Genomic DNA, 15436 nt, shown 5'->3' on the forward strand with positions numbered 1-15436 from the left:
ACAAAAAGGAAAAAAATAAAATGCCTATACCTATATAAGGACTTTATATCTGCGTGTGTGTGTGTATATACATAAACATATGTGCATAAAGAACTGGGAGGGGGGGGGCAGAATCTGAATCCATTATTTGCAGGCGTGGCCATGACAAGTTCTTTATTTTTTAATTGATTTGAGAGAGAGAGGAAGGGACATATTGATGTGAGAGAGAAACATCGATTAGCTGCCCTGGCCGGTTTGGCTCAGTGGATGGAGCGTCGGCCTGCGGACTGAGGGGTCCCGGGTTCGATTCCGGTCAGGGGCATGTGCCTTGGTTGTGGGCACATCCCTGGTGGCAGGTGTGCAGGAGGCAGCTGATCGATGTTTCTCTCTCGTCGATGTTTCTGGCTCTCTGTCCCTCTCCCTTCCTCTCTGTAAAATAGCAATAAAATATATTTAAAAAAAAAACAAAAAAACAAACAAACATCAATTAGCTGCCTTCCGTATGGGCCCTTGTCCAGAATCGAACCTGCAACCTAGGTATGTGCTCTGACAGGAAATCCAACCTACCACCTTTTTGGTGAACAGGACAATGCTCCAACCAACTGAGCTATCTGGCTGGGGCAGTCATGATAAATTCTTAAGTGCTAAAAGGAAAATGCAGAATAACATGGCATGATGCAATCCTACTGTGGTAAAAAGAAACAAAATTCCCTATTTTCTAACCATGTATTTATAGGTTTTGCAAGTTTGCTGAGCAAGGAGAAAGATGTCAACTAGTACAAGCCATGTGTTAAAGATGGGTACCAGGGCTGGGGGATGTGGAGGTTGATTAGCTTTTCCTTTTTAAATGGTTCCACTTTGTTTCAATCACTATGGATTCATACTTTCATATTTTGAACAATGAATCTGCAATGAACAACTGGAATTTGAAATTAAAAGCACAATACTATTTACAATAGCACCCAAAATATTGAAATACTTAGCTATCAATCTAACAAAATATGTACAGGATCTATATGAGGAATACCATAGAACTCCCATGAAAAAATCAAATAACTAAATAAATGGAGAGAGAGAGAGTCCATGTTCATGGACAGGAAGACTCAATATTGTCAAGATGTCAGTTCTTCCCAACTTAAACTATAGATTCAATGCATTCCCAATGAAAATTCCAAGTTATATTGTGGATATAAACAAACTGATTCTAAAGTTTATATGGACAGGCAAAAGACTCACAATAGTCAACTCAATATTAAAGGAAAAGAACGAAGTTAGAGAATTGATGCTACCTGAATTTGCTCTAAAGCAACAGCAATCAAGACAACGTGGTACTGGCCTAAGAATAGACTCAACAGATTAAATGAGTAGAAAAGAAAGCCCAGAAATAGATCCCATATAGTCAACTGATCTTTGACAAAGGAGCAAAGACAATAGTCTTTTCAACAAATGTTACTAGAACAATTGGACATCCACATGCAAAAAATAAATCTAGACTTAGACTTCACACCTTTCATAAAAATTAACTCAAGCTAGCCAGTTTGGCTCAGTGGATAGAGTGTTGGCCTGCGGACTAAGGGTCCCAGGTTCGATTCCCACCAAGGGAACATACCTGGGTTGTGGGCTCGACCCCTCCCCAGTATGGGGCGTGCAGGAGGCAGCCAATCAGTGATTCTCTCTCATCATTGATGTTTCTATCTCTCTCCCTTACTCTCTGAAATCAATAAATATATATTTTAAAAAATTAACTCAAAATGGATCACAGACCTAATTGTAAAAAGCAAACCTATAAAACCTCTAGAAGATAATTTAGGAGAAAATCTAGGTGACCTGGCATTTGGCAATGACTACTTAGTTACAACACCAAAAGTATTATCTATGAAATAAATAGTAATAAATTGGGCTTGATTAAAATGAAAAACTTCTGCTCTGCAAAAGATACTGTTAAGAAAATGAAAAGAGCCCTAACTGGTTTGGCTCAGTGGATAGAGCGTCTGCCTGTGGACTGAAGGGTCCCAGGTTCGATTCCGGTCAAGGGCATGTACCTTGGTTGCGGGCACATCAACAGTGGAGAGTGTGCAGGAGGCAGCTGAATCGATGTTTCTCTCTCATCGATGTTTCTAACTCTCTATCCCTCTCCCTTCCTCTCTGCAAAAAATCAATAAAATACATTTTTTTAAAAATGAAAAGACAAGCCGCAAACTGGGAGAAAATATTTGCAAAGCACATTATCTGAGAAACAATTTATATCCAAAATATACAAAAACACTTAAAATTCAAAAATAAGAAAACAAGCAACCCAGTTTAAAAAGGGCAAAGATTTGAATAGACACCTCACCAAAAAAGATACACAGATGAATAATGGACATATAAAAAATGCTTGCCCTAGCTGGTTTGGCTCAGTGGATAGGGCGTTGACTGTGGACTGAAAAGTCCTGGATTCAATTCTGGTCAAAGGCACATGCTCGGGTTGAGGGCTTGATCCCCAGTGGGGGTAATGCAGGAGGCACCCAATCAATGAGTCTCTCTCATCATTAATGTTTCTCTCTCTCCCTCTCCCTTTCTCTCTGAAATCAATAAAAATAGTTTTTTAAATGCTTAACATCACATCTCATTAGAGAACTGTAAATTTAAACAACCATGTGTTACAATTACACACCTACTAGAATAGCTAAAATTTAAAAAAAAATGAAGATACTAAATGCTAAGGATGATGTGGAGCAACAGGAACTCTCATTTGCTGCTGATGGGAATGCAAAATCATGCAGACACTTTGGAAGACAGTTTGGCAGTTTCTTACAAAGCAAATAATACTCTTACCATATGATCCAGCAATTGTCTCTTAAAGTATTTACCCAGATGTGTTAAAACTTAAGTCCACATAAATGTTTATAGCAATTTAATAATAACTGCAAAAAATTGAAAGCAACCAAGATACCCCCAGTAGGTGAATAAATACATTGTGGTACATTCACATAATGGAGTATTATCTATATATATATAAAAAGCCAGCGACCAGAACGCTGAAATGACCTGAACGACTGGTCGCTATGACGCCCACTGCAGCCAGCAAACCAGCCCAATCAGGAGGTGGGGCCAGCTGGCCAACCTCCCTGCAGCCCCTCCCCCCGGCCAGCCCCACCCCCAATGGACCCCCAACACCCCCATTGGCCCACAGGCCCTTCCCCCAGCTGGCACTGCCCCTGATCGCCCCCCCTACCCCATTAGGGGGTGGGGCTGGCCAGTCAACTCTTGCAGCCCCTCCCCCCAGCCTGCCCCGCCCCAGATGGGCCCCCATTACCCCGATTGGCCCATGGCCCCTCCTCCCAGCCAGCTCTGCCCCTGATCGCCCCCCCCCACTCCAATCAGGGGCAGGACTGGCCGGCCAACCACCCATGGGCCCTCCCCCAAGTTGCTGGCCCCTGATTGGCCCTCCCCACCTCATTTTGGTAAGGGGCCGGCTGGCCCACCACCCACAGCCCCTCACCATGGCCAGCCTCACCCCCCCCCCCACATCAGCCCCCACCACCCCGATTGGCCTGCGGCCCCTCCCCCCAGCCAGCTCCGCCCCCCAATCGGGCCCCAATCAGGGATGGGGCCGGCTGGCCCACTACCCACAGCCCCTCACCATAGCCAGCCTCACCCCCCCCCCATCAGCCCCCACCACCCCGATTGGCCTGCGGCCCCTCCCCCCAGCCAGCTCCGCCCCCCAATCGGGCCCCAATCAGGGATGGGGCCGGCTGGCCCACCACCCACAGACCCCCCCATGGCTGGCCCTGCCCCTAGTAGGTCCCCCACCCTAATTGGGGGCAGGGCCCACTGGCCAATCGCCTGCGGCCCAGCCCCAATCAGGCTCCAATCAGGGTGAGCCAACCGGCCAACCTCCCACTGTCTCCTCCCAACAGGCCCAGCCCCTATCTGCTAATTGGGGCTGGGCCAGCTGTACCCCACCCATTCACGAATTTGTGCACTGGGCCTCTAGTTCAGTGATAACAAGAAATAGCTAATAGCCCAAACCATAAAACTCCTAGAAGAAAACATAGGGGAAAAGTTTCATGATGTTGGACTTGGTAATGGTTTCTTAGTTATAATACCAAAGCATAGGGAACAAAAGTAAAAACAGACAAGTGGTACTACATCAAGCTTAACTTTTGTTATAATCAAAGAACACAATCAACAGAGTAAAAGAAACTATGGAATGGAAGAAAACATTTGCAAATCACATATCTGATAAGGGATTAATATCCAGAATATATAAAGAGCTCATACAACTTCACAACAAAAAAAAATCAAATAACCTAATTAAAAAATAAGCTAAGGATTTAAATAGACCTTTCTCCAAAGTTAGATAAATGGCCAAAAAACATATGAAAAGATATTCAACATTACTAATCTTCAGAGAAATGCTTATCAACACCACAATGAGATATTATCTCACACCCATTAGGATGACAACTATCAAAATTCAGAAAATAACAAGTGTTGGTGGGAATGTGGATAAATTAGAACTCTTGGGTACTGTTGGTGGGAATGTGAAATAGTAAAGCCACTAGGAAAATAGTGTGGTAATTCCTCAAAAAATTAAAAATAGAATTATCATATGATCCAGCAATTCCACTTTGGAGTATACCAGGTGTACCGGTTAATAATGCGGATTTTGTAACCAAAGAAAACATGATAATTTTAAGAGAAACTTCAAAAGTGCTTTATTCAAAGTAATATCCATTGCTAACTACACATTTCCCCATTTTTCAGGTAATCTGTGGATACCGGCCCAATAGAACTTTTCTTGTTTTAAGGCAAATCATTCAGAGACCCAATTTTCCACTTCTTCGTATGTTTTGAAGTGCTGATTAGAAAGCGAGTGTGCTATCGATCGGAACAAGTGGTAATCTGAAGGAGCAAGGTCTGGTGAATACGGCGGGTGGATCTTCCCAGGCAAGATCTTTTAACGTGTCTTTAACTGGTTTTGAAGTGTGTGATGGTGCGTCATCATGAAGCAAAATTACTTTGCCATATCTTCTGAAACATTCTGGTTGTTTCACGATCAAAGCATGGTTCAAATTGATTATTTGTTGTCAGTAGTGATCAGTATTAACGGTTTCACCTGGTTTTAGAAGCTCATAATACACCACACCTTCCTGATCCCACCAAACGCAGAGCATTGTCTTCTTTCCGAAGTGATTTGGCCTTGCAGTCGATGTTGATGGTAGACCTGGATCAACACATGATTTTGTGCATTTGGGATTCTCAAAATAAATTCACTTTTCATCGCCAGTCACAATTCGAAAAAAGACTTTCTTTTGTGCCGTTGAAGCAACATTTTACTGATGACTTTTTGGTTTTCCATTTGTCTTTCGTTCAGTTGATGTGGCACCCATTTTCCTTCCTTTAAAATCTTTCCCATTGCTTGTAAACGATTGGACATTGTTTGCTGGGCAAACATCTTTAATCTTTCTGCAAGTTGTTTTTGAGTTTTACACACATCTTCATCAAATAATGCTTGTAATTGTTGGTCTTCAAACTTTTTTGGTTGACTGGACATTCTTTGTCTTTCACATCGAAATCATCACTTTTAAAGCATTTAAACCAGCATTCACAAGGATCTTGAGATGCAGCATGTTCACCATATGCTTCCCGAAGTATTCAGCAGCACTTTTCTTCAAAATAAAGTAATCTATATATATATAAAAGCCCAGCAACCAGAACAGCAGAACCAGAAGGACCAGTGCCTATGACGTGCACTGCGGCAGCCAGCCAGCCTGATCCAGGCCCTGGTTGGCCCCTCCGCCCCGGCCAACCTGGCCCTCAATCGGCCCCCAACACCTCGATTGGGGACAGGGCCAGCCACCATGCACCCGAATCCTCTCCCCCGCCCAGAGGCCTGGCCCTGATTGGCCCCTATCTGTGCAAGCTGGCCAGACCCCACCTGTGCATGAATTTGTGCACCTGGCCTCTAGTGAATTAAAACTTCCCGCAAATGCTCATTTTTTTGGCACGAAATTCAACATTTTTACGTGTAAAAATATCTATGATGTTAACACCTTCAGCAAATTTGATATATGAAGTTTTGAAGCTTGCTGTCAATACAACAAATTAGCATATATATCAAATCGCATATATATCAACATATGCGTAACTCCATCTATTAAAAAAAATCTGCATTATTATCAGGTACACCTAGTATACAAAAAAGAATTGGACACAAGGTCACAAAGAGATATTTGCACACCCACATTCAAAGCAGCATTATTCACAGTAGCTATACTAAACACGGAAGCAACCCAAGTTTCCGTTATGGATGGATGAAGAAACAAAATGTGGTATATACATACAATGGAATATTATTCAGCCTCAAAAGGGAAGGAAATACTATCACATGCTACATGGATGAATCTTGAGGACATTACACATAATGAAATAAGCCAGTCACAAAAAGACAAATACTGTATGATTCCACTCATATGCAGTATCTAAAGTGGTCAAATTCATAGACATAAAGACATTAGAATGGTGGTTGCCAGGGGCTGAGGGAGGGGGCAAAGGAAAGTTGTTTCATGGGCGTAGAATTTCAGTTCTACAGATGAAAAAGTTCTGAAGACCTGTTTCACAACAATGTAAAAATACCTAACATTACTGAACTGTATACTTAAAAATGGTTCAGATGATAAGTTTTATATGTGTTTTTACCATAATTTTTTAAAAAACAGCTATCAGGCCATAACCGGTTTGGCTCAGTGGATAGAGCGTCGGCCTGCGGACTCAGGGGTCCCGGGTTCGATTCCGGTCAGGGGCGTGTACCTTGGTTGCAGGCACATACCCGGTGGGGAGTGTGCGGGAGGCAGCTGATCGATGTTTCTCTCTCATCGATGTTTCTAGCTCTCTATCCCTCTCCCTTCCTCTCTGTAAAAAATCAATAAAATATATTAAAAAAAAAAAAAAAAAAAACAAAAAAAAAAACAGCTATCAGTCCACAAAAAGACACGGAGAAACCAAAAATATATATTACTGAGTGAAAGACGCCAATGTGGAAAGGCTACACATTGTATGACTCCAACTATATGGCATTTGGGAAAAGACAAATCTTACAAAGACAGCAAAAAGATCAGTGGTTGCCAGTGGTTTGAAGACAACGAGGAGGGATGAATAGGTGAAGTGCAGGGCACTTTTAGGGTGGTAAAATTATTCTGTATGATGCTATACTGGTGGGTACATGACATTATGCATTTGTCAAAACCCATTCTCGTCATTGATGTTTCTAACTCTCCCTCTCTCTTCCTCTCTGAAATCAATAAAAATATATTTTTTTTAAAAAAAGGAAAGAAGCCTAACTGGTTTGGCTCAGTGGATAGAGCGTCGACCTGCGGACTGAAAGGTCCCAGGTTCAATTCCGATCAAGGGCATGTATCTTGGTTGCGGGCACATCCCCAGTAGAAGGTGTGCAGGAGGCAGCTGATCGATGTTTCTCTCATCAATGTTTCTAACTTTCTATCCTTCTCCCTTCCTCTCTGTAAAAAAATCAATGAAATATATTTAAAAAAAAAGAAAAGAAAGGAAACACCAGTGATGACAGAGAATCATTGATCATCTGCCTCCTGCACGCCCCCTACTGGGGATCGAGCCCAAAACCTAGGCATCAAGCCCAAAACCTGGGCATGTGCCTTTGATCAGAATCGAACCTGGGACTCTTCAGTCTGCAGGCCAATGCTCTATCCACTAAGCCAAACCAGCTAGGGCTCATCATTAGTGTTCCTATCTCTCTCCTCACCCTCCCTTTCTGAAATCAATAAAAATATATTTAAGGGGAAAAAAAGCATGAGAAAAGATGTGGAGACATGAGCTTGCTGGCATGTGATGTGGAGGGGAAGAGATTGCCATGTGAAGAAAGTGGGTGGCAGGAATAAAGGGGCAGCTGGACAAGGGAGGGACCGGCTCAGAGATGGCCTGGAAAGCCACACCTCCCGTGGTGGACCGTCCCAGGCTTTCCTGACACACCTCAGCAGGTTCCCAGGGTTCTTGGGTCACTCCTGGCAAAGCTTTCCTTGCCAGTTTAGTGAGCACTTGCTATGTGTCAGGCGGACACCAGACACAGTCCAGGATTAGCTCTAAAGCACCACTCCACTCCAAAGCCTCATGTTCAGGATGTCATTTAGAGACCAGACAGCCAAGGACATTGAGGGACAGAGATAGGCAGAAAGAACAGTGAGAGAGAGAGAAGTGAGAGGACAGAGACAGGGAAGCAAGAGATGGACAGAGGATAAGGAGAGACAGAGAAATCCCAGGCAAGAGAGACCCCCTCCTGGCAGCAGGAGCAACTCACACCTGAGTGGCAGAGCCACTGTGGAGAGCCAGCGGCCTGGATTCAAATACCAACTCCACCACTGTGTGATCTGATCAGAGCCCTTGGTAGGATGAGGATAATGGCAATGCCTCTCACGCGTCAGTAACAGTCTTGGTACGTGAGCAGTCCCTAAAGGTAGTTGGGCCATCTAACCAGGGCTCAGGTTGGACAATGGAGGCTGGTCTTGTGCTGATGGGGGTCTACGGGACCCCACAGAGGGGGTGGCATAGGCTGTGGGGGACAGCTAGGCTCACAGTAGCAGATTTGGGGAGCTATCCATGAGGCAGGCTCGCCCCCTAGTGGCTGCCTGCAGAAGCTGGGAGGGGGACAAGAAAGGACTTTGGTGGGATTGGGCCCAGGCCTTGCAGGGGAATCACCGGCCCTGAGAGGAAAAGCTGCTCCAAGGTAGGATGGGAGTCAGGCCAGGCACCAGGGAGGTTTCCTCACCAGCAGGGAGATGGTGCTGAGAGGGGCGAGGCTTTGATGGGAAGCATCTCTCAGCTTCCTCCTTCCCTCTCCCTTCCTCTCTTTCATTCTGTGCTTGTCTCTCTCACACATGCCAAGGAAACACAGGACAGGGAGGGTTTCTCATTGGAGGCGGAGTTCACAGCCTAAACGCAGGACTCTGACAGGTCGGTTCCCCTGCCTGAGATGCCCGTCCTTTCCTCAGTGAGAACTCATACCTAAGGACCAGCCTTGACCTCACTGTCCCTTTGGAAGTCATGCTCACCAGCCTTTAGCCTGAGCACTGGCCGCCACATGACCACTTTGTCCTCGAGCAGCAGCTTCTTAGGGGCCAGCAGCCCAGTATTATTTACCTCCTGACACCCAAAGCTCAGGCCAATGTCTGGAACCTATTGCTTAATGAACCAAATAAGGGAAAAAATTAATAAAGACTAGGAAATAGGTAAGTAAAATAAGCCAGTCAGAGAAAGACAAGCACCATATGATATATTTATATGTGGAATCTAACGAACAAAATAAACTAACAAACAAAATAGAAACAGACTCAGAAATACAGAGAACTGACAGGTGTCAGAGGGGAGGGGTTTGGGTGAAAAGGGTGAAGGGATTAAGCAATCAAAAAAACAAAAAGAAACAACCTCATAGACACAGACAACAGCATGGTAATTACCAGAGGGAAAAGGGAGTGGGGGGAGGTTGATGAGGGTAAAGTAGGGATAAAGGGTGATGGAAGGAGATGTGACTTGGGTGGTGAATACATAATACATGGATAATGTATTACAGAATTGTACACCTGAATCCTAAGTAATTTTATTAACCAACTAGAGGCCCAGTGCACGGATTCGTGCACTGGTGGGGTCCCTAGGCCTGGCCTATGGGGATTGGGCCAAAACCAGCTCTCCAACATCCCCAAGGGGTCCCAGATTGCACGAGGGCGGTTTGCCTGGCTCCCTCCTCCCTGGTTCCGGGTGCATCACCCGAGAACCGCAGCTGCCAAGTCACCACAGCTCAGCAGCTCCTGCGTTGAGTGTCTGCCCCCTGGTGGTCAGTGCGCATCATAGCTACTGCTCAGCCGGTCACTTAGGCTTTTATATATATATAGATGCCACACAAATAAATTCCATTTTAAAAAATGTTTAAAAAGACTAGGAAATGGGGCCTCTAAGAAGTTGGGAAAAAATAGAGATGGAAATAGATTCCACCAAGTATGCAGACACATTTTCTCCTTCAGAGGTGTCCTTACCCACATACCCCCTCCCAATTAGCTCCTGTCCCCCATTCCCTATCCCTGCCACATTTCCCACAAGAGCCATTGCAGGCTTTTCCTTGCCTTCCCCCCATTCTTCACATGTGGCTTCAAGCCACAATATACTCCAAAAGGTCCTGAAGGTCACCCATGTCCCCAAATCCAACAAGTGAGTGTCCTTCACCTCTTTACAGACTCATAAACACAGATAGTGCCCACCTTTCTATCTTCAGCTCAGCTTGCTGCCCAGAGCCCTAGTCCATGGACTAAAATGATATCTCTGCTTGAATGTCCCAGGTAACTCAAACCCAACAGGCCTACAACCAATACCCAGAAGCCAGCCTCATAAACCCCCACTCCTCACATCCAGCCCCCACCCAACCCACAGCTCTCATCCCCAAGCCTGCCCCTCTGTACCAGCCCTGGTTGAGGACACTCCTTTCCTCCCCGAGAAGCTGTAGCACCTTTACTTTTGCATATGGGCCTCTGCAATGCTCTGTCCACAAGGCAGCTGGGGAGCTTTCAAAATGCAAATCTGCTCACTTCACACTATAGGCTGCCCCTCTTCTGGTTTTAATCACTCCAGTGTTTTCTGGTTGTTTCTACAATAACAAGCACAACTCTTGTGCACTCAACTCTGCTCTCTGCACACAGCCCTGCCCTGGCCCCTGCACCCAACCCTGCAGTTCCCAGAACCTCTCTATGTCCCATGTCATTAACCCTTCCTTCAGAGCCTGTACCCAATTCCACTGTCTATGGCCAAGCCTTCCTGGCTCCTCTGACCAACTTAGAGCACTTCATGTCTCTCTCTCAGATCCCATTTCACAGGTCAGTTATTGTTTAACTAGAGGCCTGGTGCATAAAATTCATGCAAGGGGCCCGGCCCCCCACCGCCACCATGGCTGCCTCGGCCCCCACTGCCACGGAGGCCACCTCAGCCCTGGCAGCCCCTGCTTCGTCCGGAAGGTCATCCGGAAAGACATCTGGTCTAATTAGCATGTTACACTTTTATTATTATAGATCTGTCTGATTCCCTAATCCACATTGGCCACCACCACCTCCACAGGACTGGGCGAGCACGGGGCCTGGTGTCAGCGAGGACTATGAGGTCTGCATACTGGGTATGAGAGTTGACATAGCATCCTGAGTCTGATTTCTCCTAAAAGTTTGGACAAAGCAGATAGGCAGGCAGGTGAGGCTGCCTGAAGTTGGTGATAGGAGCCAAATGGCATAAACCAGAGCCCAGCAGGGCCAGAGTGGGGCTTTACTTGCGCCCTCATCTAATAGGGACCTCAGGCCCTGGTACCAAGGTGGGATAGGTGTTTGCATATGCAGGTGTGAGCCAGAGATGAGAGGCCAGCTGAGGTGGGGGAGGGGCTCATACGCCTTCTGCCCCATAAATACCACCCAGCCTGACAAATACAGCCTAGAATGTGTGCTCCATGACACCATGGCCCTGAGAGGAGCAGAGCATGCCTCAGGCCCCCCACAGGCACTTACTTGAGCCTCACCGCCCACCTGCTTACCTTGCATGTTGTGCTCAGCAGGGCTCCATCTCGGCTCCAGATAGCACCCTGCACCAGGTCCCTGTGGGCTGCCAGCTCTGCAGAGAAGCAGCCAAGGTCAGGGTCCCCACACCCTGCCCTGGGCAATAAGAACACAGGGAAGCAGGTGGGCCTAGTTTGAGTTAACTCTCTGGGGCAAAGGCAGCAGCTGCCAGAGTCCCTTCTCAAGTGGAAGGAACAAGGGCAGTAGCTCCTTCCAGATATTCTGTACTATATCCAGGAGCTCCTTCCTCAGCCCTACCACTGTCAGGCCATGCTCCTACTCTGAAACCTTCCAAGGTTCCCTGCTCCCCACCCCCATGGAACTGCTGTTTTGTGCTGAGGAATAATTAAACTCTCAGCACAGTGCTGGGCACCTGATAAGGGCTTGAGATGATAGTTACAGGTGGGGTGACTCCCTAATGACATCTGTCTAGTGACCTTCACCTCTGGTTTAAGGGTCAGGCTGGTCTCTTCAACTGTGCCAGGAACTCTTTGGGGGCAAGCCCTGCACCTTGTACTTTCCATTCCTTGTGGCACAAGATGCTTCCATGTTGGGCACTGACTGATGCTGTCAGGAGGGGAACCCTGAGACTCCTAGTTATGCTACTAATGGCCCTTGGCCTCAGCCCCACTGTGAGCTTGGTGTACCCTGGACACTGCACAGCTCTGGGGTGCCTGTTTGTCCTTCAACTCTCTGAGCCTTGTGTATGTGTTTGTATGTGTTTAATTTATTGATTTTAGAGAGGAAGGGAGAAAGAGAAATATCAATTTGTTGTTCCACTTATTTATACATTCATTGACTGATGCTTGTATGTGCCCTGAACGGGATTAAACCCGCAACCTTCGTGTATGTGGATGACATTTAACTGATCTACCTGGCCAGAGCTGAGCCTTGTGTCTTTCCCCTAAAAAGGAAGGACTCTGCAAAACGGACTCAGTGACACTACCACAAAAAAACACTTGGACTCAGCTGAGGTTCATACTGCGAGGTCATAACCAGTCAAATACTGAGGTGTCTGGCTCAAAGTTGTTACCATCTAAGCATGCTCTGGATGTCTGTGTCAACCCCCCCCCCCCCCCCCCACACACACACACACATTTCACATGTTGAAACCTAACCCCCACTGTGATGGAATTTGGAGGTGGGAGCCTTTGGGTGGTGATTAGCTCATGAGGGGGGAAGCATACATGAATGGGATTAGTACTTTTATAAAAGAGAGCTCCCTCCCCTCTTTCACCATGTGAAGATACAGGGAATAAGATGGCTGACTATGAATCAGGAAGTAGGTTCTCATCAGACACCAAATCGGCTGGCACCTTGATCTTGGACTCCCAGCCTCTAGAACTGTGAGAAATAAATTTCTATTGTTTATAAATCACCCAGTCCATGGGATTTTGTTATAGCAGCCTATACAAACTAGGTCAATCTATATTAGGAAGATGAGAGGAAGAAAAGCATGGTGAGGCAGGGATAGGCTGGGACTATAAGAGAGCAAATCCTCATCTCATGGGTAGAAGTCAATAATTTGTTTTCAAAACTGAAATAACATATAACTGTTATTTCTTAACAGTATAAGAAAGTTATTTAGACATGTGGAGGAAAAAGTAGAAAAAACAGCTGTAATTAAAACATGTGCCATGGGAAATGGAGATGGTGGAGTGTTCTTAAGACTTGGTTTTATACTCTGTACTAGAAGCCTGGTGCACGAAATTCGTGCATGGGGGGAGGGGCTGGGGTAAGCGGGGGGGCCCTCAGCCCACCTGCATCCTCTCCATTCCAGGACCCCTTGGGGGATGTCCGACTGCAGAGATTGGGCCTAAACCGTCAGTTGGACATCCCTCTCGCAATCCAGGTCCACTGGCTCCTAACCACTCACCTGCCTGCCTGCCTGATTGCCCCTAACCACTCTGCCTGCCTGCCTGCCTGGTTGCCCCTAACTGCTCTCCCCTGCTGGCCTGGTCACCACTAATCACCTTTGCTTTGGCCCCCGCCACTGTGGCTTTGTCCAGAAGGACGTCTGGAAGGATGCCGGTATAATTAGCATATTACCCTTTTATTAGTATAGACAAGTGATTTTTTTTTTTTTTTTGATACTTACTTTACAACTCATGATATCAAACACATAAACAAAGAAACAGAACATTTTCCAGGAGGGGCTGCCTAGAAAGTGACATGGCAAGTGTGGCCCATACCTGTTAAGGGCTGCTGCTTAGCCACATCCCAGACCTTCACGGCTGTGCCTGCCGTGCTCACCAGGATGCCATCCACAGTGGGGTGGAACTGCAGCACCTCTACCCGGGTGTCCTCAGGGCCCAGCACCAGCCCAGGTCCCAAGGGCAGCGCCTGGCCAGAGGCTGGCAGTCTCCATAGTTTCATCTGTGGGAAAGAGTAAGTCTGTGAGTCCAGGAGAGGGAGGGTCCTCACTGTCCCCAACTCCAGGGGTCATGCTTGGGCATGAGGCTGTGTGCCTGTATTGGGAAAAGAAGGGAGACCTGGCTCAGGGTCACAAGTGTGGTTGAAGGCTGGGGGGAAATGGGAGCAGGGAAATCAGGGTTCTGATCCATCTCTTCTGAGCCTCCCACACTACCCCAGCCCTGATGTCCTTAGGCAGTCAAGCAGCAAGCCAGCACATCACAGGCAGGGCTCCGGCAAGTGCACAGGAGTATGTGGGAGTTGGTGTGGGTTAAGGAACTAAGAAAGTCTGGGCTGGCCTAGCCCTGCAAATCTGTGGAGGAGCTGAAGGGGTAGTGGGAGGGGTTGGACTAGGAAGGAGCAGGGCCCCAGAGGCTCAGAAAGCCCCAAAGAGGAGTGGGTGAGGCATTGAGCAGCTCTTCCAATGGCTCCACTCACCGTCCTATCTGCTGAGCCTGTGGCCAGGAGAAAGTCATCAAAGGGAGAGAAGTCCAAGTCCGTGACCAGGTCTGCAGGAAAGGAACGGTTGACTCAGGCCCAACTAGAACCCACCAGAACATCCTTTTTCCAGCACAAGGCCTGGGATCAAAGCTCAGGGCTTCAGAGGTGACATCTCTGCACACATGGAAGCAGGCTCAAAGTCCCAGAAGGAGAGCACCTCTGCAAACTATGGGCAACTGCCACAGGCCTACCTGCAACACATATCCCCGCAAGCCCTGTAGACCCAGGGTGGCCAAAGACCTGACATGGAGAGGTCAGCAGGGCAATGGGAAAAGAGCTCCTCGCTGATGTGGCTCAGTTGGCTGAGTGTCGTCCCATGCACCAAAAGGTCACCGGTTCGATTCCCGGTCAGGGCTCATATTCAGGTTTCGGATTCAATCCCCAATCAGGGTGCCTACGGGAGGCAACAGGTAGATGTTTCTCTCTCACATTGATGTTTCTCTTTTTCTTCCCCCCTCCCTTTCTCTCTAAAATCAATAAAAACATATTTTAAAAATGGAAGAAAAGGTATTTCTGTAAAAAACAACAACAAAAAACTCCTTGGATTACCAGGAACCTGAAGTCACCTAAAGCCCCATAGCACAAGGTTTGGCAAGGATATGTGAATGAACACAGTTATGGCCCCACTGTAGTCACAAGGAATTTACAAACCACTCAGTCCGACTGTCCCTCAGCACTTCCTCAAGGAGACACATACATCTGTGCAGATGCAACAAGGAGCAAGTTCTGCCCACAGGGGTGACCCATAGATCAGAGGTAGGGAAGCCTTCAATGAGATGCATGTTGAATCTCGGAGAAGGCAGTAGGGGGAGGGGGAGGAAGGTGGTTGTCACATGCCTGACCTAGGCATTCTCTACCCTATTACTCCCCCCAAAGCTAGGGCTGACCAGTCCCAATGTGGGAGTGCACCTGATCTGTGCCCCAGCAGCCAGCTTCTCTCTTAGGAG

At 46.9% G+C, this 15436-nt stretch overlaps 1 protein-coding gene across 2 annotated transcripts in view; it reads right to left on the reverse strand.

Moving 5' to 3' along the window:
* LOC308254845 (coronin-7) overlaps window positions 1-15436 on the reverse strand; it is a 63213-nt gene that overhangs the window by 38658 nt on the left and 9119 nt on the right. For both annotated transcript variants that reach the window (XM_080681323.1, XM_080681322.1), the window contains 3 exons: window positions 14427-14497; window positions 13769-13952; window positions 11555-11631 (listed from right to left, as the gene is read on the reverse strand). In XM_080681323.1, the coding sequence (XP_080537449.1) occupies window positions 11555-11631; window positions 13769-13952; window positions 14427-14497 (332 nt within the window). The remainder of the gene's footprint in view (window positions 1-11554; window positions 11632-13768; window positions 13953-14426; window positions 14498-15436) is intronic.

Source organism: Plecotus auritus, assembly GCF_963455305.1.
Source record: "Plecotus auritus genome assembly, chromosome: 7".
NCBI classification, from domain to species: Eukaryota; Metazoa; Chordata; class Mammalia; order Chiroptera; family Vespertilionidae; genus Plecotus; species Plecotus auritus.